Source organism: Bactrocera tryoni, chromosome 4, assembly GCF_016617805.1.
Source record: "Bactrocera tryoni isolate S06 chromosome 4, CSIRO_BtryS06_freeze2, whole genome shotgun sequence".
NCBI lineage: Eukaryota > Metazoa > Arthropoda > Insecta > Diptera > Tephritidae > Bactrocera > Bactrocera tryoni.
The window spans coordinates 65,847,523-65,872,466 of NC_052502.1; the positions used below are offsets into that span (position 1 = coordinate 65,847,523).

Below are 24,944 nucleotides of genomic sequence, written 5' to 3' on the forward strand. Positions count from 1 at the left end.
ATTAAAAAATTGAATTTCGTTGGATTTGCAATTTTTGTGAAGTTTCGTTAAATTTTAAATTGTTTTTACTCATTAAATTTTTGAATAATTAGAGCACTTATAATTCATAACAATTTATTGTACAAAATATTTTTGTTTTACTTTCTTGTTTTATTTTGGCACATGATATTTATTTTTGTTAACTATGTTTTACTAAGCTTTTATATATTGTACACTTATTATTTCAAAAAAAGTTAAGTATAAAAATGTTTTCTAGTTGCGTTAAGTTGATTTAGTTTTCGTTAGGTTGCATTTATCGTTCATAAAAAGTTTGATGTAAGTTTCGTTAAGTTCAATTCATGGTTCATAAAAGAGTGTCGATGAGTTTCTATAAGCTTCGTTAAGTAGCATTTATCGCAACTTTAAGTTTTCTAGTTTCGTTGGGTTGATGTGAGATTCGTTAAGTTCAATAAAAAGTTTTCCTTCAGTTTCTTTAAGCTTCGTAAAGTTGCATTTATCGTTCAGACAACATATGACAGCATTTGATAGTAATTTAAATTTTATTTAAATTTTCATTTATTTTTTGCGCTCTTCAGCATTCTTACAGTTCTTCGTCAAGTTTCAATACCACAATTTATTTCTGCAATTTGTAAGTAAATCTGCTAAATTAACTGCTTAGTACCAGCCTTTTTCTCAAAATCTATTTATTTATTCCGTTAACCTTTGTTTCAACAAACATGGACGATTACTTGGAATTTTGAAGCCTCCAAGCCCGCTATCAAATTCTTTTTCGCCATTAAGCAGGCGATACAGAAACCGTTTGCAGGCAAAAAGGCAAAAGTTTTGCTCAGCTGAAATTGACTAGTCATTGTGAGAATTTATCTTTTCAATTTGTAAAACTTGTACACACTTATTGGGTTTCTACATACATATTACATATTACATATTCGAAAATGTGCTCAAACTCTTGCACTCCTTTGATTTCAAAGCTCCTGCTTACATCTGTGTTTGCGCTTAGCATTTTCACTGCACTTGACTTTGTTTTCGGGTTTGGTCGCAATATTTTTTTGTTGTTGGTGGCGCGTTTCGAATTTTTGGAAATTTTTTTCTGCTACAATAAAATTTCCAATTTGATTTTATCATTGCTGAATCGTACGGATTTCCCAGTGCCGAAGCTTTTGCTATTCCGCTCTGTGTGAAGCCACTAGCTGTTGGATTGTTTGCTTGCTTTTTTATTTTTGCTTTACTGCTTGCTGCCATTTGCTTTTCCAGGCATTTCAATACAAGTTATTGCCCGAAAAAGGGACACTCGATAACAAAATGAAAGTGAGTGTAGGAAACGAGCAAAGTTTTGGCAGCACTGCACCACCATTACAGCAGGAAGTGTGTGTGCAACGTTCCAACTCGTTGCTGGTGAGCTTTTGGCCGTTGAACATTTCTGCATTTAGTTGCTCCCTGATCCATTAAGGCAACCAGCAACAACAATGGGCCAGTGAAAGAAAGTCATAAAGGCACAAATAAATGCATTGATTGCGCACTTTGCTGCCAACTGACCTTTGGCGCAGAAATTGAAGCATATACATATATGTATAGTATCGAAATATATGTATATTTAGTGTATAAGTATATACACAGTTATTTATTTGTATATACGCGTTAAACTCTGCCAGATTCCGCTGTGACCACGCGCGTCGTTTGCGACAAGGCACTTAAATTTGCACCGCAATGTCGCATTTGCTGTCGGTATGTGGCAAGCATTGTTGTTGTGCATGCCGGCAATAACAACTCTGAACCAGCGCCGCAGCCGCAGCCGCAGCTACCACCAGCGCCTTCACGTTGTTATGCAGGCGCGCAGTTTGCAGTTTCGTTAAGTTTCCATTGTTATTTATGCATATTGTTGTTGTTGCTATTATTATTGTTTGGTTGCTTGTTTGCTATTAGTTTTGTTTGTTTCGGTGCGGTTCGCTGGCAAATGCCTGCACACGTGTGTGCAGATGTGCTTGCTGCAATGAGTGTCTTGCCGTTGTCATCTTACAGGCAAGTGCTGAAGCATACATTAAGGCGCACGAAGGTTTGAGCGTGTGTTGCACGCTCTTTAAAGGCGTTGTCTACCCGATTCGTGCAATCCGTGCACAATAGCCTAACGCTCTTGCTGTCAAAGCACACGTAAAGCATCATCATCAGCAACAACAATAAAAACGTGGTTGTTGCAATGACAGGAAGCGTGTGTAGCACTGGGAGTTATTGCCAAGGATATGTGATACTACGCTTATATGCATATCTATACATGTTTGTGTTGATGTTTGTCTTTTAACTTGAACTTTCTTAGCAAACTGTTTCCTTTTGTTGCTGTTTATTGTTGTCTAACGTTCGCAGCGAGTTAGCTTTGGCAAAGCAAATATGATAAATCTTCGCTAGGCGGCTTACGCAGAGTGAGTCAGCAATACTGCAGTGCTTTGCAGTCGGCTGAGTGCAGCATACGTACTGAAACAGAGTATGTATAACTTTAAAGTTTGGCCTTTAAGTATTTTTGAAAGAAAATACTTTTTTGAAATTATCAATTGTGAAAGCTTTCAGTTTTCTCGAACTTTGAGCTCTAGTATAAACCTTCATTGGAGCTTTCATCAGCACAAAAGTTTAGTGAAAGCTTTTATGCTGTATAATGGCTTAAATCGAAGCAGTTTCCATTCTCAGAATCAGATTGAAGTATTTGCTTGGAACAAAATCTACCGTGATAGAGTTTTTATTTGAGCTTTCATTAGAATTGAATTTTGAAATAAAGCTTTCTCTTTTATAGGAGGTGCTTAAATTTTAGATTAAATTTTAAACATTTATGTGTATTAATATATATCGAGCCAAAGCTTTCATAAGAGCTTTCATTCTATATCGCATTTAAATTACAAGTTCTATTTTAGACATTTGCTGGAAACATTTTGCCTTTTGTGTGAATAATAAATCAGAGCTTTGATTGTGTTCTCATTAGAAAAAGGGTTGGCAAAAGTTTATATTCCATTTATTTTAAACATTTAATCTTAGATTCAGTTTTACACATTTGCTTGGCACAATACTCGTATCTATAAAACCCATGCTTTCCTCAGAATTAAAGTTTAGTGAAAACTTTTATGATTATATCTAGAATTATATACTAGAAGGTTATTAAAGAGACTCTATATGAAACTTCACGAAGTTTAATTCATTTGTCAACACATGTTGCCTACGAAGTGCCACATTCTTTCTTGGCTCGTATGAGTACAATAAGAATGGGAAGAAAACGGCTTAGATTTAAGGCTTCTTTCAGTCGGAGAATAAACGTTTAGCTTGAGTTAGTTCCTATTTGTGTAGACATAAGTTCATTCTAATCTGAGAAAACCCGCTCTAAAGCATTTCTCCGTAAGTCGCTCTGTCAATTTCTGCTGCAGCCATAAAACTATGCGGATTTTATTTTCCTTCTGCGTAGGTATAACAGTATATTTTATATGTATATCCAAGCTTCATATATCGAGACCATTCCTTGTCACCCGTCTGCTTTTCTCTCCCGTTTGATTTCAATGTGTATCTCTCACTGACAGTCTCTACGACCAGCGGCTTTTCGTTCTATTCTCTCGTTTTTTGCTAGGCTGCTACTTATCCATTTTTTCTTTCATATATTGTTTCGTTGCATTTTATTTGCATTGCTAATGTATTTTTCCTTCATATAGCCCTAACATATATGCTTTAGATTACATTTTCGAATTGGCATGAAATTTTATTTGCAATTTATTGGCACTGAGTCATCTATTTGCGAATGTTCTTTACACAAAGCATGTTGTCGTATTGGCTTTGGCTTTTCGTACCCCCTTCTATTTTTGCTAAGGCTATATTTCTTACTGCATTCTGCTTACTACCAGCCTATGTCTGCTTATCCCATGCATGTGTGCGCATTGCATTTAGCTGTCTGTATTTTTATTTCATTGAAAAGTTGTAAATTCAGTTTGTTTGTTATTTGGATTGGTCAATTATCTGACACAAAGTGGAAGGAAGTTTCGTCTTTTGTGCTTTCATGCATTTTGGTGTATTTTCTATTTTCCCATATACGCGTGGACATCTGCTGGCCTTTTTAGTACATGGAGATCAATTTAATGTGATTTATTATCTTGTTGCAATAAAAGCTTATTATTGTCAAATTGAATTTCAATTTGCTTACTTGCAGTGAAATAGTAAGATAGATGTCCAATGTTATAGGGGCTTTCTAAGAAAAATTGTCATGAATGAACGCGCCGTTTACTGAGAGCTTAATCAAAGTCAATTCTTGTGAGGTTAAGTCTTTCCTGGATTTTAAAAGAGTTCATTATTATTATTTTGTTTTTTGGTTCTTGAGTTTCTCAAAAAATTACTCAAATAGTAGAATAGTGTAAAACAGGTTTCCTTTGTTTATCGGGAACATCCTGAAAAATGTGACGCTGTAGCCGGTATTTTGTTTTAAAATGTCAAAGTGGCAATTTTATATGGAGTTCAATACATATCTCAAATCATATCTCAGCCTCAAATTTTCAAAATAAATAACTATCTATTCCAGGTAACAATATCTCAACAACCTCTGACTAAAGTCAATTTTGTCGGTTTTAAGATTATTAGTAATATAACTCAGTAAGGGAAGTCTGAATACTAGTTGACCACTTGCTTAAGTTATTCTCTTCTTTAGCCTAGTTTGTATAAGGAAAGCAAAGGGCGCTTTTACCATAACTGTTATATATCTAGTAGTTCCGGGCATAGACTGCTGACTCACAAAAGTAGTGAGCTGAATACTAGTTGACCACTTGCTTAAGTTATTCTCTTCCTTAGCATAGTTTGTATAAGGAAAGCAAAGGGCGCTTTTAGCACAACTGTTATATATCTAGGAGTTCCGGGCATAGACTGCTGACTCACTAAAGTAGCGAGAGCTCTTATATCGCACAAATACATAAAGGCTGTATAAATGTATTTTATAAATAAATATTACAGCTGCTAAAAGATAGTATATATTTGCTATATATATGAAAATAGCAGATATTTTGAATATTTCTTAATAATTAGCAGTAATTTCCCATTTTTTCTCTGATGGCGTACAATTGCGCCTAATTGTGGGCTAAATGCTAGGAATACAATAAATTTCCAAATTAAGAACGGTGCCTAACCTTATTATATAATTACTAAATATTAAGTTTACGGAAGGTTAAAAATAATATAATGCTTTCTTCATAATAATGGGTTAAGAGTATCAATATTGAAATAAAAGCATTGCACATAATTAATATGCGCCTTAACGCATGCTACACAACTTTAATCAGTGGTTATATATTTTAAGAAATACCATAAATTTTTCTATACGAAAACTATTTTAAATGATTTTATGAAATTATTTTTGTTTTCACTCGTTAGCAATGCCTTTAGCAGCACATTTTCTTTCTTTGTAGCATACAATATCACTAAGTCACTTTGTAAAAGCAATTAGAACACTTCCACAGTAATTTAAACAACAAATTTAAAGATATACTATTTCTAATTTACGCACAAAAGACGTTGAGAGCGAATTTCTACAAAGCGAATTAAACTTCAGTGACATTCACGTTAAAATTGTTTTTATTTTTTTTTTTAATTTTAAACACTCTTTCATTCATTTATACTAAGCAAATAGTTTGTTTTTGCATTCTTCTTTCTTTTATGTGCAAAACAAAAGCAATAGAAAATTCAATTAAAATGAACTCAATTAAGTCTCCTTTACTTATTATTTATATCATTTACAGTTATCATGTACGACAAATTCATAATGACAGCACAAAGTTTCAGCAATTTATTAAAATCACTTTTATGACACAAAGGAACTTAAGTGAACAAAGATGTGTTTTATATTCTACACAAAAGCAATATCAAATGCACACACTTAAATGCGAATAAATAGAAAACTATTTTTTTTTGCGTCATTTACAGTTTTCATTGCTTTTCGAGTTAGCTTGAAACTTGATTTAATTACAAAACAGTACAGTTATTTCAATAACAAAAGGGGAAGTTGCAGTAAAACGAAATTTCCTACCCGTAGGTGCTGTGTGGTGGAATAATGTGTGTATACTGCATGAAGTGGTTCAAAAGCTCAACGTACGCAACATTATTGAGTCTTGATTGAGATATATATTTTTTTTAATTAAGTGTGAATTTTGTTGAAATAATAACTGTTCTAAATAAAGATGTTCGAAATAATATTTTGAAAAAACTAAATTTGTGTTGAAATATTAAAGGTTGTCAAAATTATCTAATAAAAAGCAGCAATTTAATTTGCCCTCCTACTGTAAACGACGTTGCCACCTATTTCAAGGAAAAAGGATAAATCTTTGTTAGAGATTTAAGAACTTTTTTAATTTATTAAAGAGCTTTCATAAATAAAATAAAAAATTGTTGAAACAAAATTTAGCTCATACAATTAGACCAGCTCTCACATAGAAGCTTATTAAGTCACTTATTAGAAACAAAAAAGTTAATTTTGTGTAATTAAAACTTATTTGGTAGAGTTTCCGACCCTTTAAGTTAGAAAAACTGTAGAAAGCAAATTTTCTAAAATGTTGTTTATGCAATACAACTTAAAAAAGTCAAGAAAGAGTTGCCATATATTAAAAAAGTGACGAAAAAGCTTTAGTTTATACTTTCACATAGTTGCTTATTAATTTCCTTATTGAAAACAAAACAGTTTATTTTCTTAATTAAAATTTATTTCGCAGATTTTTGCACTTAAGAAAGTTAAGAGAGAGTTGTCATATATTTGAAACAAATTTCGAAAAAAACAAATTTTTAAAATTAAACAAGCTTTCCCACAAAAGCTTATTAAGACACTTATTTGAAACAAAAAAAGAATTTTTTCATATATTTTTTTTTTAAGTTAAGAAAGAGCAGACGAGCTTTCACTAAAAAGCTTATTAAGTCACTTATTAAAAAAAAATCGAAAATGATTTATACAATTAGATTAGCATATTAAATCACTTATTTGATACAAAAAAGGAATGTTTTCCTATTTTTTAAGTTAAGAAACAGCAGACGAGCTTTCACTAAAAACTTATTAAGTAACTTATTTGAAACAAAAAAGAAATTTTTTCCTAATTTTTAAGTTAAGAAAGAGCAGATGAGCTTTCACTAAAAATGTTATTCAAGTTAACCATTTGAGGAAAAAAATGCATTTTTTCCTAATTTTTAAGTTAAGAAAGAGCAGATGAGCTTTCACTAAAAATGTTATTCAAGTTAACCATTTGAGGAAAAAAATGCATTTTTTTCTATTTTTTAAGTTAAGAAAGAACAGACGAGCTTTCACAAAGAAGCTTATTAATTCAGTTATTTGCTACAAAAAAGGAATTTTTTACCATTTTTAAGTTAAGAAATGTTTAAGTATTTATTTCAAAGAATTTAGCGCACTTTAATGCTTTTTTTTTAAGTATTTTAATTATTTTCAAAATAATATGAGTACCAAAACTTTTTGTCGATATTTTATGCGCGATACCGTAACTTAAACGCCCAACAAGCAATTATTTTTGCACTAAATGGCATCTATACATAGTATACAGAAAATACTGTGGTACTCAAGCTTTTTGGTTAGTTTTTTTTTTACTTTACAAAATATGCCCATATTATGTGTGAATGCGTGTGTAAGCTTAACACAATCAGCTTTCATCAAACAATTCATATTTGCAGCATTTTCTCTACGGATGATTGGTAAGGAAAAACATATATGCATATAAACATGTATGTATATGTATGTACATATATGTATATACATATATGTATATGTATATAGATTATAGTTCTCTATGCTAGTGCAAGCCATTTATTTGGCATTTATTTTCCGCAAATTCTTACAACGGCATGCTCCCCTTAGGAGACTGCTAGCACCAAGTTATTTATTTTGTTGCTGGAACTGTTTGTTGTTGTTTAATATGCATAAGTGTGTGCAATTTGGCAAAACTATTTTCCACTTGGATGCGGTAGCAAGTTGCCTGAAAATCTTCGATTCAAAGTAAACGAAAAATTTTCAGAAAATATGCAACAGCAACACCTTCATCTTGCCACTGTATACGGAGGTATATACAAAAATACAGACATATTCTTATATTCTTATATGGTTTTTAATGTTTGAAAATAGTAAATAAAGTGTTTTAGATTAGTTTAAAACCACTCGTTTCATAACCAGTTACAAAGCAGTATAAAATATTGCTAGTTTCGTTTCCCATATGGTTTTTAATGTTTGAAAACAAAGTATTTTGGACTAGTTTAAAACTACTCGTTTCATAACCAGTTACAAACCGGTGTAAAATGTTACTAGTTACGTTTCCCATATGGTTTCTAATGTTTGAAAGTAAAGTATTTTGGACTAGTTTAAAACTACTCGGTTGATAACCAGTTACAAACCGGTGTAAAATGTTACTAGTTATGTTTTGAAAAAAAGAGGTTTTTAAGCGTAACACTGTTGCAACTAGGCCTTTAACAAAAAAAGTCTCACAGTTCAACTCAATTTTAAGCACATATGAACCACTCGTTGCTAACTTTGAATAAACTGCTGCTCTAGTTCGCCTATCTGAGATCTAGATTCACAATACAACTAATATACATACATAAACTGCACCTAAGACTATTTCTCTACGAGTAATGCCTTTATATTTTTATTGACATTGCTGCAGTTGACATATGCAGCTAGACAATGACATAGCTATTGTTGTTGGTGTTCGAAGTCAGCTGCAATTGATACTGTCAACAGGGAAATTCATTCAACAGCGCTGTATATGTGGCTAAGGCAATATATACTCGTGCATGTATACCGTCTGGGGTAAAATAAAAAATATCTAATATTCGTATGTCTTCGGTAAAACAATTGTGGAGTGCCAAAAGATGTTGCCACATGTTTAAATTTAGAAAATATAGGCTGAAATTGTAATGAAACGCTAAACAAGTGAACGAATTTAAGCAAATTGTATTGTAAAAAAATTAATTATCTGTACTACCGGCCTTATGCACCTGAAGGTACTTCCCTGGCTTTAATCCTCTCAAGTTGCTAGAGTATGAAATGTTCGGCTAAACCCGAACTTAGCTCTTTCTTAGTTATTAAAAATAGTTTTGTGGAAAAATTAAAAAAATTATTTGTAATAAAAGCATGAAATTTATTATATTTTTCATTGAAACAGTGCTTAGCATAAAAATAAAATTTATAGTAGTTGCCACATGTTTTTAAACAAATATTTGTGAAAAATAATAAAAAAATAAGATATTGTTTGTAATAAAAAATTAAATTTCTTTTAGTTGTCATTAAAGCAAGCGTAATACAAGAATAAAATGTGACATAGTTGCCACATGTTTTCAAAATTTTTTTTTTATTCAAGTTATTAAATTGTGGAAACCAAAAAAAAAATGTATGATGTAAAATAAATAAATTTAGTAACTTTTTAAATTAATTTTTTAAATTGTGGCTGGAAAGTTTTATCAATAAATTTATAGCGGCCAATTTATAAAGAGTTAAGAAAGAGTTTACTTGCTTTGTTTGCAATTTATTAACATAAATATAATGCATGTTTTCATAAATCTGGCAACATATAAAGCAAAAATAAATATTCCTAAAACATATGTACATATATTAAAGAATATAACTATATATATGTATATGTGTGTAGATATTTATTTAATCTTTTCCAAGGAGTTCGCTCTTCGAAACGTTCATTTCGTTTATTTAATTTGGTGGCAGTAAAATAAATAAGTAAATAGCAGTGAAATCTTATTGCAAGCAACAATTTTCGCCTGCAGCAATGCTGATACTCACGCTATTAAGTCTACTCAAGTACAAGTAGACTGCGAACATAAGTGCACAGCTTTGAAGATGAGTGCCTGGGAAAATCGTAAAGTTAAGTGTTCTACAGCTCTATGATACGTGGCAGTACTCCACACTATGATTTTCGATTTATTTTTACTGGTCGAACCACTTGCCAAAGTCCTCACGACAACATGGCAGCGCTAGTGGCTGATTGCTGCAGATTCTTTGAATTGCTGGGCGCTTGACGCGCAGTCTAAACAACATTTAATATCGACGCATATTTTCATAATTTTATTATTATTGACTATGTACGCCGAAATTTGCTCGAAGCATGATCGCTTGGTATTGGAAATATAATTCTCATATATATTTACATAACAACAAAATTCCAAAATTTCTTTATGGCTACCAACTCAATCGCTTGCGCAAATAATTTCGTTTATATGCGCATATTTGTGTGCGAAATTCGCTGCAAATTTGCAAGTAAGTAAAATTGCTGCAATCGCCATACGAAATTTGGTTTTGTAAACAACATTTTCACAGCAAAAGCTGTTTTTTTGGTTTTGTAAACAACATTTTCACAGCAAAAGCTGTTTATAGACATTTGCTTTGTATATATTTTGACGCTGTCGTGCGCCATGGCGTATACGCAACATTTTATAGAAGCGTGTATTTTCGGCGTTTGTCTGTGTTTGTTCTATGCGCACACACATATTTTTCTGCGTTAACAATTTCCTTCTTGGGCATTATTTAGGCTACACAATTTTGCGTTTGCCGGTCAAATTTTGGCGTGAATTTCTTTGGAAATAGTGATTTGTTTTCGCTCAAGGCCAATTCGTGCTGAATGGTATAATATCGGATTAGTTTTCATATATTTCAGACTAAATTTATTACTTTTTCAATTTAAGTAACTCCTAAAAATTAATAAATTTTTCAAGCGCTTTAAAATACTTTCAAAAAATAATATTTTGTGACTCCAAAATGTGTATATATGTTTGTTTATAAAAACAACAGTATCCAAACAAGGCACCCAGGCATTGTATTAGTTCGATGGCCATAAAATGAGTTGGCCATCGATATCGCCTTTCACAATGTTTTGTTCTGCGATGGCGCTGACTTTTGGTTGTACCTAGTTAATAAACAAAATTGTTGCATTTGGCGTGATGATAAATCACAAGCCATTGTTGCTACGCGTCACTGTTTGTTCTGCCTTTGGGTCCATATTTCTTCAAAAATTAGTCATTTCATCAATGACTTTTTCGTGCCTGAATTGTAGGATATTGATGTGGACGATTTTTGGTACCAAAAAAAAAAAAATGGCGCTATATGCCATACATCCAACGAAAGAATTAATTTATTAAAGGAAAATTTTCTTGGCCATATAGCATGGCCTCCAAGATCGTTGACTTAGCACCGTTGGACTATGTTTTGTAGGGTTATATGAAGTGGCCTGTCTACGCAGATAACACTGAGATGATTGACACCCTAGGAGAGATACATATGCGGCGGGTTGTTGTTGATATACGGCCACAATAGCTAAAAACTTCGAAAAAGGGACCACTCTACTGGCATATTTTGCGACCGTCACGTTGCGAAATCATTTTTTAAACATAATGGCAAACCTTTAACTTTATAATTAAACTTTAATGAAATTAAATTGAAAGGATTTTATTTCATCTCGAAAACCAATTATCTAAAAAAACATGCTTTATGTAGCTGAAAGTCATCTTATTAAAAAAATAGATTTTTTAAATATTTTATTTATTTATTTTTTTAATTTATTATTTATTGATTAATTAATTCGAATTGGCAACAAATTATATTTGATTTTTTTCATTTTTTGAGGGCACCAAATTTGAACTGATTTCATCTGCTTCACTTTTATTAACTATTTCAAATATTGAATTTGAATTTAATTGTATAAATTGAAAATTTATGTTTAATTTCCGAAATTGACACAACGGTTAGTAACGACTTATTTTGTGTTTCGTTGTTTTTTGTAATTGTTAATTAAATTTGGAATTTTGGCTTAATTATATTCCATTATTATATACAAGATCTGTCGCAAAAGAAACAGGACTGTTAAAGAAAACAACAAAAAATTAAAATTTTTCAAAAGTTATATTTTTTTTATTCAAAGTAGTTTCCTTGTGCTTCGATACAGCGTTTAGCCCGGTCAATTAGCATTTCAAATGAGTGTTTAAGGTCATTTTTCGGAATGCTCTTGAGAATATCGGTCATCGCCTTTTGGATAGCTGAAATGTCCTGAAACCAGTGTCCTTTCATGGGCAAATGAAGTTTTCCAAATAGGTAAAAATCACAGGGTGCCAGATCAGGTGAGTAGGGTGAGTGATTAATGGTTAATATGGAGTTTTTTGTCAAAAAATCAGTGACAAGCGTCGACCGATGACACGGCGCATTATCGTGCAACAGGCGCCAGGACCCTGCCTCACGGTATCGTGGTCGAGCACGACGAATGCGTGACAAAAGACGCTTCATAACACCAAGGTAAAACACAGCATTAATCGTTTGGCCAGGTGGGACGAACTCTCGGTGTACAATACCCTCGGAATCGTAAAAACAAATCAGCATTGTCTTAATTTTTGACTTCTGAAGACGACCGACTTCTGATCGTCACAGAGGTCCTCACGACCTTCTTGGAATCGCTTAAACCACTCATGCACATTACTACGGGATAGGCACTGATCACCATAAACTTTTTTCATCATTTGAAATGTTTCAGTAAACGTTTTCCCAAGTTTAGAACAAAATTTAATATTTGCTCTTTGCATTTTACGACCGATGACCAAAAGCTGCTGTCACTTTTTGATCGATAACATCGATTGTAGTTATCCAATTGTCTTAAAATTCTTACGAAATGTCCACAAGAGCTCAGACTTTTTATTTCATATACCCACCAATAGGTGGCGCCACCAGAAACAGTTATATTTAAAAAATTCTGTTTCTTTTGCGACAGACCTTGTAAAACTGTTGATTAATTTATTTCAGGAAAGTAATCACAAAATTTATTTACGCATATATTATATGTTTAAACTAAATTCTATCAAAAATTATAAGAAAAATATTTTCGTTTCACTAATGGCAAGAAAATAAGTAACTTTCACACTTGCCATGCAGTGCGCATAGGCAAATGTGTGGTTGCCTTTTTAGGCTTAAAAATACTATTTATTTTCATATTTGCTTAACTGCCTAAATTATCAGGCCATATTTGGTTAAGAACTTTGCAAATTTCACAGATAACTGCAAACGTACACTTTTACATAAACACTGCTATCGAATAAATAGCATATAACGCTGCAATGCGCCAGCTATATGCATGCACAAGTATATATTTTAAGCTCTACAACCATTTATGGCACTAAACGAGACCACAAGAAATCGGTCTATGGCCAAAAAACCAACTTTCCGAAATAGAGAAAAAAATTTATTAAAAACTTATGAAATACAATTTATGAAAACTAAAAATTTGCTAAGTAAAAGTTGGGCCAACACACATTTATAAGTGTATGTGTGTGGCAAGCAGCGTGCAGGCAACACGCCCATTTGCCAACACTTGCAACAACTTGTTTATGACCAGCATAATTGCTGTTAAACACACACGTACGCTTGCAGTTATGCGGAACTTTGCTGCAGCCACGTTTGCCACACGCTTATAACGGCACATATCGCACATATTGCTCGTGCGCCTAAAAGTCGGCAACAGCGTACACAACTTATTATTGCATTTTCTTGCCGGTAGTTTGCTGGTGTTTTTGTGGAGGACTTTCTTTTGCCAAAATGACGCTGCACAGTGGGACATTTCACATGCTGGCAATTGCATAAAATATGCACGCTCGAGTTGCTTGCTTGCTGTAAATGTGCGAACTTTTGCAACGCTTGCGTGTGTGTGTGTGTGTTGGTAAAGTGGTTTTGTTTGTTTGGCGTGCTGAGCGTATAGAGTTTGTATGTGTTGGTGGTATAGCAATGCAATATCACAATTTGGCAGACAAGCTGAGCAGCCGAGCGCTCACACGGAACAAAACGCAAAATTTGAAACAGCAATAAAATAAATTTCTATGGAGAAACTATACACAAAAAATAAGTATGAATGTTAGCTTCTATGGCAGCGCAGTTTTAATACCCTTTACAAATAAAAAATTGTTTACATACAAAATTTTAATTTAATAATTTATTAATTAATTGTTTGATCGATTAGTTTGTATGACAGCTATATCCTTAACATCCCAAATTGACCTTCTAGCATACGAAAGGAAAAAGCTGTGGGAGCTAAAGAAGTCATCCGATAATAACAAGAGTGCAATAGAACATATAAAGAAAGAAACAATAATAACATGGCAACAAAGATGGAACACCGAAAGCCGCGGCAGATGGCCGGCCAGGCTTATAAAAGATCTAGACGCATGGTCAGGCCGAAAATTCGGAGAGGTAGATTTTTACACAACCCAGCTGTTATCCGGTCACGGGTACTTCAAAAAGTACCTGCACAGAATGGGAAAAGTCGAAGAGCCGTCATGCCTATACAACGACGCGACAGAAGACGACGCAGAACACACATTCTTTGAATGTGTGCGCTGGCAAGCAGAACGCACCGCCGTAGAGAACCTGGTTGGCCCAATAAACGCGGACAATTTAGTCAGCGTCATGTTGGAGAGTGAAGCAAACAGGGAGATTATCAAGAATTTCGCAGCAATCTTGCTTCGCAGCAAAAAGCGGGACCTCGACGCAGGTGCGCAGATGTAAATCTCTCAATGAGAAAAATAGAAAAAAGAAACGCCACCCTGAAGTAATGCAAATGCGTTCCCAGGGTGGGCGACGGTTCCTTAGAGGGGGGGTTTTTAGTGACCTGCAAGTGGCACATACCGCTGCTGTGACGATAGCACCGATGATGCGGAAGGCATTTTCCACCTCCTTACCCGCAAAAAAAAAAATATCCTTAACATTAATTCCAGCTAAATTTTGTGAAGATATCTCGTCAAATAAACAACAATTTTTATACAAATACTTGATTTTAAACGTTCAGTTTGTATGTCAGCTACATGCTATAGTAGTCTAATGTCAACGATTCTGCTGAATAAGCAGCTTATGGTGAGAAAAGCACATGTGAAAAATTTCATATCGATATCTCGAAAACTGAGCGACTAAATTTTATAACATCTCCGACGTTTCCTTTTGATTGTTACAAACTTCGTGGCAAATTTCATACACCTTGTACGGGGTATAATAAGCAATAACAAACTGCAGCAGCAAAAAAAGCCGAAATTGGCGTTAGCTAGCAGTGGCAAGTTGAACTGTGGCGCGCTATAACCGTTATGCAGCACTTAAGTGCGCGCTTAAGTGCACCACTTGGGTTGAGCGCCAGCGGCATAGCGACGCCAGCACATACGCGTCGCTGACAAAAAGTTAGCAATCGTAATAGCGAAATAGTTAAATAGAAACTTACCATAAGTTTTAATTATAACGCTCGTATTCATTAATTCCGTATTTGCATAGGAGGCGGTGCAATAATATTTGCCTTCCATTTCGACCGACAGCGAGGTGATCATCAGCGCCAAACTTTCCGACAAAGTTTCCGTATACATCGGTGGCTGATTGCGGCCAGTGCTGTACATATACAGGGTGTGTATATATATTAATATGCGCGTGGGTGTACGACATGTGTGGCGCGTTTTAAAGCGATATGTTGGCAAGTTTGGCGGTTAGTTGATTAAGTTGGGGCGTGTATTGAAGTAAGCGACGCGTTGATGTCGTTGTACATAATACAGTTTTATGTAGCGTTTTGTTTGTTGTATTGGTAGACACGTATGCGTACATGAAAATAGAAGAAATAACGCAGAAACACAAATGCATTTAGTAAAATATTGATAAAATATGCCGTTGTAAATACAAATATATATTTTTTTAATAAAAAATCTAACACTAAAAGTCGTTAAATGTAAATGCGTGAGAGCATAAAATTGTTGGCAGCGGCGTTGAAGCGCATTATTTCTTGCGCAAATTTGCTTAGTTAACGCAGCTAAATTGCATTAAATTGCCGAAAATTCTGACTTTTTTCTATGCTTTCCACATTTACATACATGAATTTGCACACAAATATGTGTTAGTTGGAATTAAATAAATTTTTTATTAATTTAAAGTTTGACTATGCAAGCGTATAGTTGTTGCAGGTTCATTGCAATTACAGTTAGAAGTATTTTTGTTAGTGTAATAAAATGCAAAAATGTACAAATTTGATATTTTTATTATGTGAGAAATCATTGCTGTCTGCAGGGCATTCTCAACGCAAACATTTGGTTAGTAAAATGCTGACTAATATTTGATTGGCTAAGTGTTAAATTAAATTTATATGAAAATATGCATATTTTTGAATTTTCAAAAATAAACGTATCGTTTTTTTTATAGGCCAAAGGGTATAATGACGATGCGCCCGAAACTTAAGGCTACAAATTTTAATTTGTGTTAAGATAAATATGATTTATTTTCAATAATTATAATGAAATTTAAGTCTGAGGTCTAAAAATAAATGTAATTTAGTATTTTTGAGGTTAGGTAAACTACGATAAATATGCTTTATTTTAGATGATAAGTCCAAAGTCGTAAAATAAATTTATTTTGCATTAAAATAATATTTTATTTTGACCTTAAGTTTAAAATAAGGTAAATACGAAGGCTGCTATATATATTCTCGCCTAAGGCAACACTAAGTGTTCCCAGTTGCAATCTGATATTTCCATTGGAAAGTTTGACATTTTTTAGCATAACATCACTCGGAACGTTTTGTCATTTAATCGTGAATTGTTTTATTTACAGGGAATTAAAAAATTCATCTTTGGCCAAAAAATGGAATTAACTCGTGAACATTTTTGTGCGATCATTTTTCACAACTTTCGACGTGGATTATCACGACAAGAGGCATCGATGAACTAAAATCTTTGTATGGCTATGAAGCACCATCCTTTAGCACTGTGAAAAACTGGTACAATGAATTCAATCGTGGCTGACGCTCGCTGAAAGACGAATTCCATGAAGGCCGTCCAAAAACAGCCGTTGTGCCAGAAAACATCGATGCCATACGTGAACTGATAATGCAAGACCGTCATGTAACATACCTTCAGATAGAGGCATGCCTATGCATTTCTCCCACCAGCATACATTCCATATTGCATGAACAACAGAGCATAGACAGAACATAGCAACCTACGTATGACTCTTTTCAATAATGGCTGCAAAGTCTAGAAATAAATTAGTTTTGTACTAAAATATTTTTTTAGTTTGAGTTTTAGTTTTTGTTTTATAAGCTGATTTTCTCAGATTCAAATATTTTTTTAGTTTGAGGTTATGTTTTATTAGCAGATTCTCTCAGTATTTAGAATTAAAATAGTTTTATTCTAAACATTTGCTGAGGTTACATTTTCTTAGCAGTCACAAATTGTATTTACCGTGTTTTTTTTTAGAGGTTATGCTTTTTTTTTATCAAATTAAAGAGTATTTATAATAACAATAATATAATCATTTAAGATTTTCTGCTGATGTTAGTTTTTCTTAACAGCAAATTTTTTTTTCTAATTTTCGCTCAACTTGTTTTATTATTTTCTTATATCTCAAAATAATTGTGTAAGATAAGATACATGTAGATCTTGATAGTCAAAATTTCCATTTTCAATCTGAAAATAATTTTTGTTTTGATGTTTTCAGTTTAGGTTTCTTCAATAGCCGTTTTATATATTTTATATTTCTATTTGAGAGTTTTTTTTTAGGTTAGATATTCTTAGCAGTCACATATTGTACTTAAAACTGGAATAATAATAATTTGATATAATAATCAATTAAATGATTGATAATAATTTGATTATTTGATATTTTTTTGATTTTTTAGGTTATTTTTCCATATTCCGCAAATGATGTCTACAATTAAAATAGTTTAGTTTATTTTTTTAATTTTCTTAAATTAAAATTTATTTATTAAGGTTTTATTTTCGTAGCAACCAAAAGATTTTAGAATATCTTTTGAGACTAGCTTTTCCTAGCAGGCAATTTTTTTTTAAATTTTTTGCGGACTTGTTTTATTTTCAGACAACAGTATTTTCGATAATTCGATTAGTTTCGATCGTCTCAAATTTATTGTGTAAGGTACGTGGTTATTCAATCGACTTATATTTACAAATATTAATATATTTGAATACATATTTGAGTTATTCCGAAAACTATGTTTGCGACAATCGAAAACGCTAAATTTAAAAGGAGATTTGTTTACGTTTAAAAACTGTTTTCATTGAAAGTACGTATTTGCTGCTGTTGTTGTTATCATTATTGTTACTCTAAGAATTATGTGGACTCCGTTAAAAACTAACCTAAGCATTATCATTGACTTCGAATATCGTTGGTTGTCCTACCGAAGGAGTTTACTCTGGAATAGCGAAAATCTGTTGTATTAGGTTGTCAAATATCTCCCTTCCGCTTTTTTGCTCTTTGTTCAATGCTTTATAAAAAGTGTTACAGTGATCGGATTTAGTTCAAATATGCGCCATTTCGTTCGATAATCTGTTTTCATCTAGAGGGCAACTTCATAATACCCCCCTCCTTATTTGTGAAGAACTCGAACAGCCATTTTTCACAAGCCTCTTTTGAGTTCAACTTTACACCAACAAGGTGGACAGGGACAGGTAGTAATCACTTGGCACTATGTCCGGACTATATGGTCGATGCGATAAAACCTCTCACCCGTGCTGTCGTAGCTTCTGACGAGTCATTAACGAAGTGTGTGGTCTGGCGTTGTCCTGGTGGAGCACTACACCTTTCATGGCTTGGTTGGCCAATTCTGGACGCTTCTGGTCGATCGCCTGCTTCAAGCGGTCCAGTTGTTCGCAGTAGATGGTCGAATAATATTATCTTAGAACCAAATTAAGTATAAGCGATTACGATATTCGAGCGTATTAAGCGTGCTCTTGAGCTCATCTGTCATAACAGATTTTAATCAGTTTCTTTCAGTCATAATTTATAGTAACAACAGGTTTGTGCATGTGTTGTTCGTGGAGTGGATATTGATAGCTTATTTTGAAATATTTTTTTTTGATGTTGGTAGGAGAATCTTGCTTGTGGAGTTGAATATTGATGGTATATGTATGTATTTTATAATATTTATCTTGATCCTTCTAAGAGAGTGTTCTGAGTATAGTTTCTTTAGATTTTTTAATTTTTCTTGCTGTTCCTAAGTGAATCTTGTTTGTGGAGTTGAATATTGATAGCTTATTTTAGAATGTTATATTTGTGTTTCTAAGGTAGAGTTCTGAGTCTAGTTTGTTTATATTTTTCAAAAATATTTCTCTTGATCCTCCCAGGAGAGACTGCTAGGCGAATATCTATAGGTTTTTTAAATATATCTTCTGTTGTTCCTAGGCGGAAGTTCTGCTTCAGACAAACATCTGAAACTATGATTTCTAGGAAAGTGTTTCAGCAGATGTGCTGGTCCACCATGCTTTTTAAGAGCGACCAAACTGTGTGTTTTAGTTAGAGTGTGTAACTGTTGCGATTGAGATAGTGTAATATGAATAAAGTAATAAGCGAAAAAATAAATGAAAACAGAACTTTCTCAAATGCTAATGGTCAAAGATGATATTAAAAAGGACTCAAATCACCGCCACAAGAGAATTAAAGGGTTAAAGAGGAAAACTAGCTCGAGGCCACAGTATCAAAATTAGAACCTGGTCTTAATCCGGTATTAACTTGGTTTTATTTCCGGTTTTTAAAAGAATCGATAAGCTATTTTGCACACAAGATTCTTGTGGAGATATACCATGTAATTTTACAAATACTTCTTTTATATTTTTTTATATCTCGCACAATATTAACGCTCCTTTCCAGCTCATTTGACGAATCGCAATTTGTTTGAAAACATTTGAAAACTCAACAAAAGTAAGCGTTTATTCAATAAATAAATGCGCGAGTGTTTTAATAAAGTCAGCAACGCCAACAACATTTAATACGCTGTATTTACCACTGAATTGGCATATTTTATTAAAATGCGCCTGAAAATATGCAAGAATAAATCAGGTCAGTGCATTAAGTTGACAAAAAAAGTACTCATTTCAGCGATTTGCATTGGAATATATACATATATGTATGTACATGCGTACTATTTATAGAAATGTACAAACTTTTATGTAAATATTTACTTAAAAATACATACATATGTATGTATGTACATTGAGGTAAGCACTATCTATATTTACCAACATGAACAACGGTTGACTAAGTACATATGTCCATAAAAACATTAATATTAAGCTGACAGCCATCAATAACCTTTTCAACTTTGAGCGGTGAGATTATTTTTGGAAAAAATGGCTTAAAATCTGCGCACAACGGTGTTTTTTTTTATAACGGTAAGGGTAAATAGATGGCATATAAATGTTGTCAGCAAAAGGCAACAAAAGTCTTTAAAGCTTTTTGGAAGCACTAAATGTTTACGTTTGCTTTACAACTTAATAAAAAATTTAACAAATATTAATATGAGGAAAGTGCTGGGTATTTGAAAGCGGAGAGATTATTTTCAGAGTTGCCAGTTGATATTTCTTATGAAACACTTTGAATAGTAGATTGCAACGCATTTTTAAATATCAATTTAAAAAATTATAAGTTTAAGAAACACTACTGTGAAAATATTTGTTCAGAAGGGTTGCCACCTAGTTTCAATAAATTTTATAATTAAACCTTTTCTTTGGGAGGGCTGCCACCTTAAATATAGAAAATGTAATTTGAAATATTTCGACTATTTTCACTCTTCTTCTTGCATGTATTGCATAAAACGCACTCATCGAAGTTTCACTTTTATGACGCCTACGCACATAATTTGCCTCTTGTTTAATTTGAAAATATTTTTCAATTAAAACTTTTTATTATTTATATTGAAATACATGAATTTAAACTTCCAATCGAGAATCCAATCAATCATTCTTCTGCAAATAACGGACTAAAAAGTAATTATTTCGCAAAAGTATTCGTTTTTGTGCCACACAGCCAGCCTTTCCGCAATGCTACGCTCCTAAAGTTAGGCAACGCTTAAATGAGCAACGTAATTAAAATGATTGTGCGCAATAAAAGCGTGACGAAAATGTCGGCATTACGAAGCAAAATTGATATCGGCATATAAAAGGGAAAATAAAATAGCGCCCAAAAGTATATCAATAATGAGGCTGCGTGTGGAAGCTGGAATGTTTGTAGAATAACTGATGTTTTGCGCACAAAAACGTGAGTTCACAAAAGAGTATGTATACATTTGGACGGATATTAATCAGAGGAAGAAAATTTATCCTCGGCTCACAAGGACAAAGTTCTGGAAAATTTAATAAAATAAAAGAAAATATATTATTATATATAAGTCCATAGTTAATGAACTATGTTGTTGTGCTTCTTTATCTTACAATTTTTTTTTAAATTTCCAAAATAGGTGGCAACATTTAACCAAACTATTTTTGAATCACAAAGTTTTGGCACAGCTGTCAGCGTTTTAACTAAAAAATTTAAATATTTTTTTTTGATTAATTTGAATTTGATTTTCCAACAGGTGGCAACGTTCTTACTCAAAATTTTATGTTTTTTTCATATACCCGAAAATTTCTTTCAGTTATACACATACATACATATGTATGTATATTATACAAAATATTTTTCACTCTCTCAACTTACACATATTTAAACATGAAAAAAGTCTGCTTTTAATTAAGTTTTGGCGCCTAAAATGCTGCTTATTCATGACTTTAGCAGAAGCATTCGCTACGTTTGATTTCTGCTCGCCCGTAGGCTGGTAATTAATGCGCGCCAACTGAGATTTATCGCAAATACAGCATCTTAATGAGTTTTGTGTGTGTGTGAGCGTGTGTAAGAGGAAACACTCAAACATACACATGCATATATTTGAGTGACTTACACATTTTCATGATTTTAAAATCAGATATGCCAAATGCCACGCAGTTGCAGCTTTCGTTTGTGCGTGCAGCGGCGCATAACGCCGCAAAGTATGCAATTATTTGCAAAAGCTATCAAATTCACGAAATTAATACTGCCAAGTGAACAAAGCGCTCACTGCCGTTTGTGCGATTTTGTGCTTGTGTCAGGTAGCAAACAAATAAATATTAATTACTGAGATGTAAATGTCAGTAAATTAATAAACACGCTATTATATTAGCATTGAACGCCTCAAGCTATGCTACGTTTAAATAAACGTGCTTGTATTACGCAATTGCTGACAAGCTCTGTGGTGTGCTTTGCTATTATTAATGCAGACGAAAAATATTTGACTTGCGGTAGATAATGTTGTTTTTGTGTGCTAAGCGGCGTTTATCATAATTATGGATTTAGCAGAGTTTAATTAACAATCGCGGTTTACAATGGTCTGAAGCTTTTAGTGAAGATACTGCTAGTAATGTTTCAATAAAATTTAATATTTTCAATTAAAATTTATTAAGAGTATAATGTGACTCAAAAAGAAATTAGTATTTAATAATCAATTCATTCGCTTTATCACATAATAATGGTTGATACAGGTAGAACTACTTATTTAATTAGTATTTTTTCGACAGATCACGCGTGAGTCGTGTCAAGCTGCTTCACACAACTTATGGTCAACATAATCGGCATATTGAGCGTACTATTCTGAACACCATCACCCATAATGAGACCCAGCATTCATTATTGGATAATATTCCACCGAATAGCCCACGTCCAGCACGCAGAGAAGAAAATATATAGCTGAGAGTGTACACGAAGACCGTGCAGAGTTCATTCGCATTTTACGATCGAGATCTTAAATCGAAAGCGTACAAAATACATTTTGTGCAAAAACTGAGGTCGCTCGACATTCCAACGGCCCATCGTTTCGCTCTATGGTCTATGGCTAAATTTTGTTCAGAAGCATTTTCCGCATTTGGGACAAAGAGAAACCTGAAGAGATACAAGATGTGCCATTTAATCTAGAAAAAGCAACGGTTTAATGTAGTTTGTTGGCCGGTAGAATTATCGGTCTATATTTCTTCAAAAATGATACCGGTGAGAAAGTAACCGTCACTGGCGACCGTAATAGACCCACGATAACTGCCTATTTGATGCCTGAAATTAAAGCTGGTGATCTAAGCGGCATTTGGTTTCAAATAAACGGCGCAGCTTCCCACTCATCGCATCAATCAATGGATTTATTGAGAGAACTCTTCGATGAGCAGATAACTTCACGTTTTAGGCCGATCGATTGGTCACCAACATCGTGTGACATCACAGCGTTTGATTTTTTTTTTGTGGGCATATGTAAAGTCTAACATCTATGAGGACAATCCCGTTTCAATTCAGGCCTTGAGGCAAAACTCTCGCAAGTTGTTCACCACTTATCAGTCGAAATGTTTGAACGAGTCATTGAAAATTGGACTCAACGGATGGACCATCTGGAAAGTAGCCGCGGACAACATTTGAAAGAGGTAATCTTCAAAAAATAAATGCCAAAAAATGTCCTTTCGAATGAAAATAAATACCTACCCTCCATTAAATATGAATTTTTTGTGCTTTTTTTAAGTAGGGAACCTGGAATCTTATATAAATACTTAATATTTGTTTATTTTCATTTATTTTACTGTAAAAACTCGAATTTTGCAATAAAAAATATTATAAAGGTAAAAACACTAAGAAATCTTGAAAATAAACAAAACTGAAAACAAGAATTAAATAAACCGCCTAAAAATTTAGAACTTTTCCAACAAAGGTTTTTTCTCTTCAAAATATCTCAATTTGTCGCCAGATCAATTGCCATTAGCAAGACAATCGAATGCATCAAAAAATCACAGATCTGTAAAAACTCTCCACTCAGAAGCCAATGTCACTCATTTCGCATTCCATTTGGCCAGTCCGACTAATTTAGCTCAATTATGCACACACGCCTTTGCATAGGCAACAGTGGCTGTTTTACTAATTACTATTTAGTCTATTTCCAGGGGCAACCAAATAAGCAACCAATACCACTCAATACATTTGACTGTGCGGGTGTGTGCGTTGCGTGTAAAAAGTGCGGTTGATTGTGGAACTTTGTGGCATAAATCAAATGAGGCTGTGAGAATTGCAATTATAAATGCAGCCAAGCATATGAATGCGTCCAAAGTTATGCAACCATCAGCTAGTATGTGTACATTTTTAATTTAACGCATTAATGCTTACGCAGAATGGCCGAGCTGACAGACGGACAGTTCGACAGCAGCAAGAACAGGCGCACTTGTACTTGTACATGCGAGTCTTCGACGCAAGAGGTAAAATTAATTATACTTAAATGCACCTAAAGGTATGCTATGTGTATTGCTGGATTGCATTGAGTGCGCTTTGTTTATTGTGCGCGCGTTTGTGTGTGTGTGTATGTGTATGCATTGGTATTGATGTGGTCAGACTGCTGAAATGACAAAGGCTGGGTCGAAGCTTACCTTCCCTCAAAACGGCGCTGGTAAAGCAGCAGCGTGGTGTGCTGACTGTGGAGAGTTTGCCGGGTGCGTGTTTGTTGTTTTTACCACAGTGGCTTTGTTTGGTGCCACATGTACAGCGCTTCCTGTTTTGTTGTTGCTGTGGCAATTGCAGTTTGTCGATTTGAGTTTCGGCATTTTTTCGTGCCAACAAAGGCAACAAAACAGCAACACAGTGACTATGGCTGTGGCTGTGGCAGGCAGTCAGTCAGTCAGTCACCCAGCCAGCTTGGCAGTGCGTTGGTCCGTCAGACCTGCTGAGGCTTCATCGAAATGCACAGCTGCTGTTGGTTTTCGCAATTGCCGCCGCAACCGCAAGTAAGTAACAGCCAACAGCCAACAGCAAATGCAATAACAATAACAACAAACACAAGAAGTGAGGCACTTGTAGCAATATCAACTACCAAATCGACAACACAAATAAACCAATGGCTTCAGTTGCACATTGCGTTAACGCTGCATTTCCCAGCACAGTCTCGTAGTTTTTCATGCATTTTGCCCCTTTATGCACTGCTGCCATTATTGTTGTTGTTGGCCGGTTAGTCATTCAACCAATCATACAGTCGCTCGGTAAGTCAGTCAGCGCGCCAGTCGACCATTCCCGTGGCCAAAGCAGGCTTTGGCAAAACGCACATATGTTCGCCGCCATGCTTGGACCAGAGTCAGCG

The 24,944-nt window shown here is 33.8% G+C and overlaps 1 protein-coding gene across 7 annotated transcripts in view; it reads right to left on the minus strand.

Moving 5' to 3' along the window:
* Positions 1-24,944, minus strand: part of LOC120776153 (fasciclin-2) — a 269,295-nt gene that overhangs the window by 26,893 nt on the left and 217,458 nt on the right. For all 7 annotated transcript variants that reach the window (XM_040106699.1, XM_040106703.1, XM_040106700.1 and 4 more), the window contains one exon: positions 15,234-15,394. In XM_040106699.1, coding sequence (XP_039962633.1) covers positions 15,234-15,394 — 161 coding nt within the window. The remainder of the gene's footprint in view (positions 1-15,233; positions 15,395-24,944) is intronic.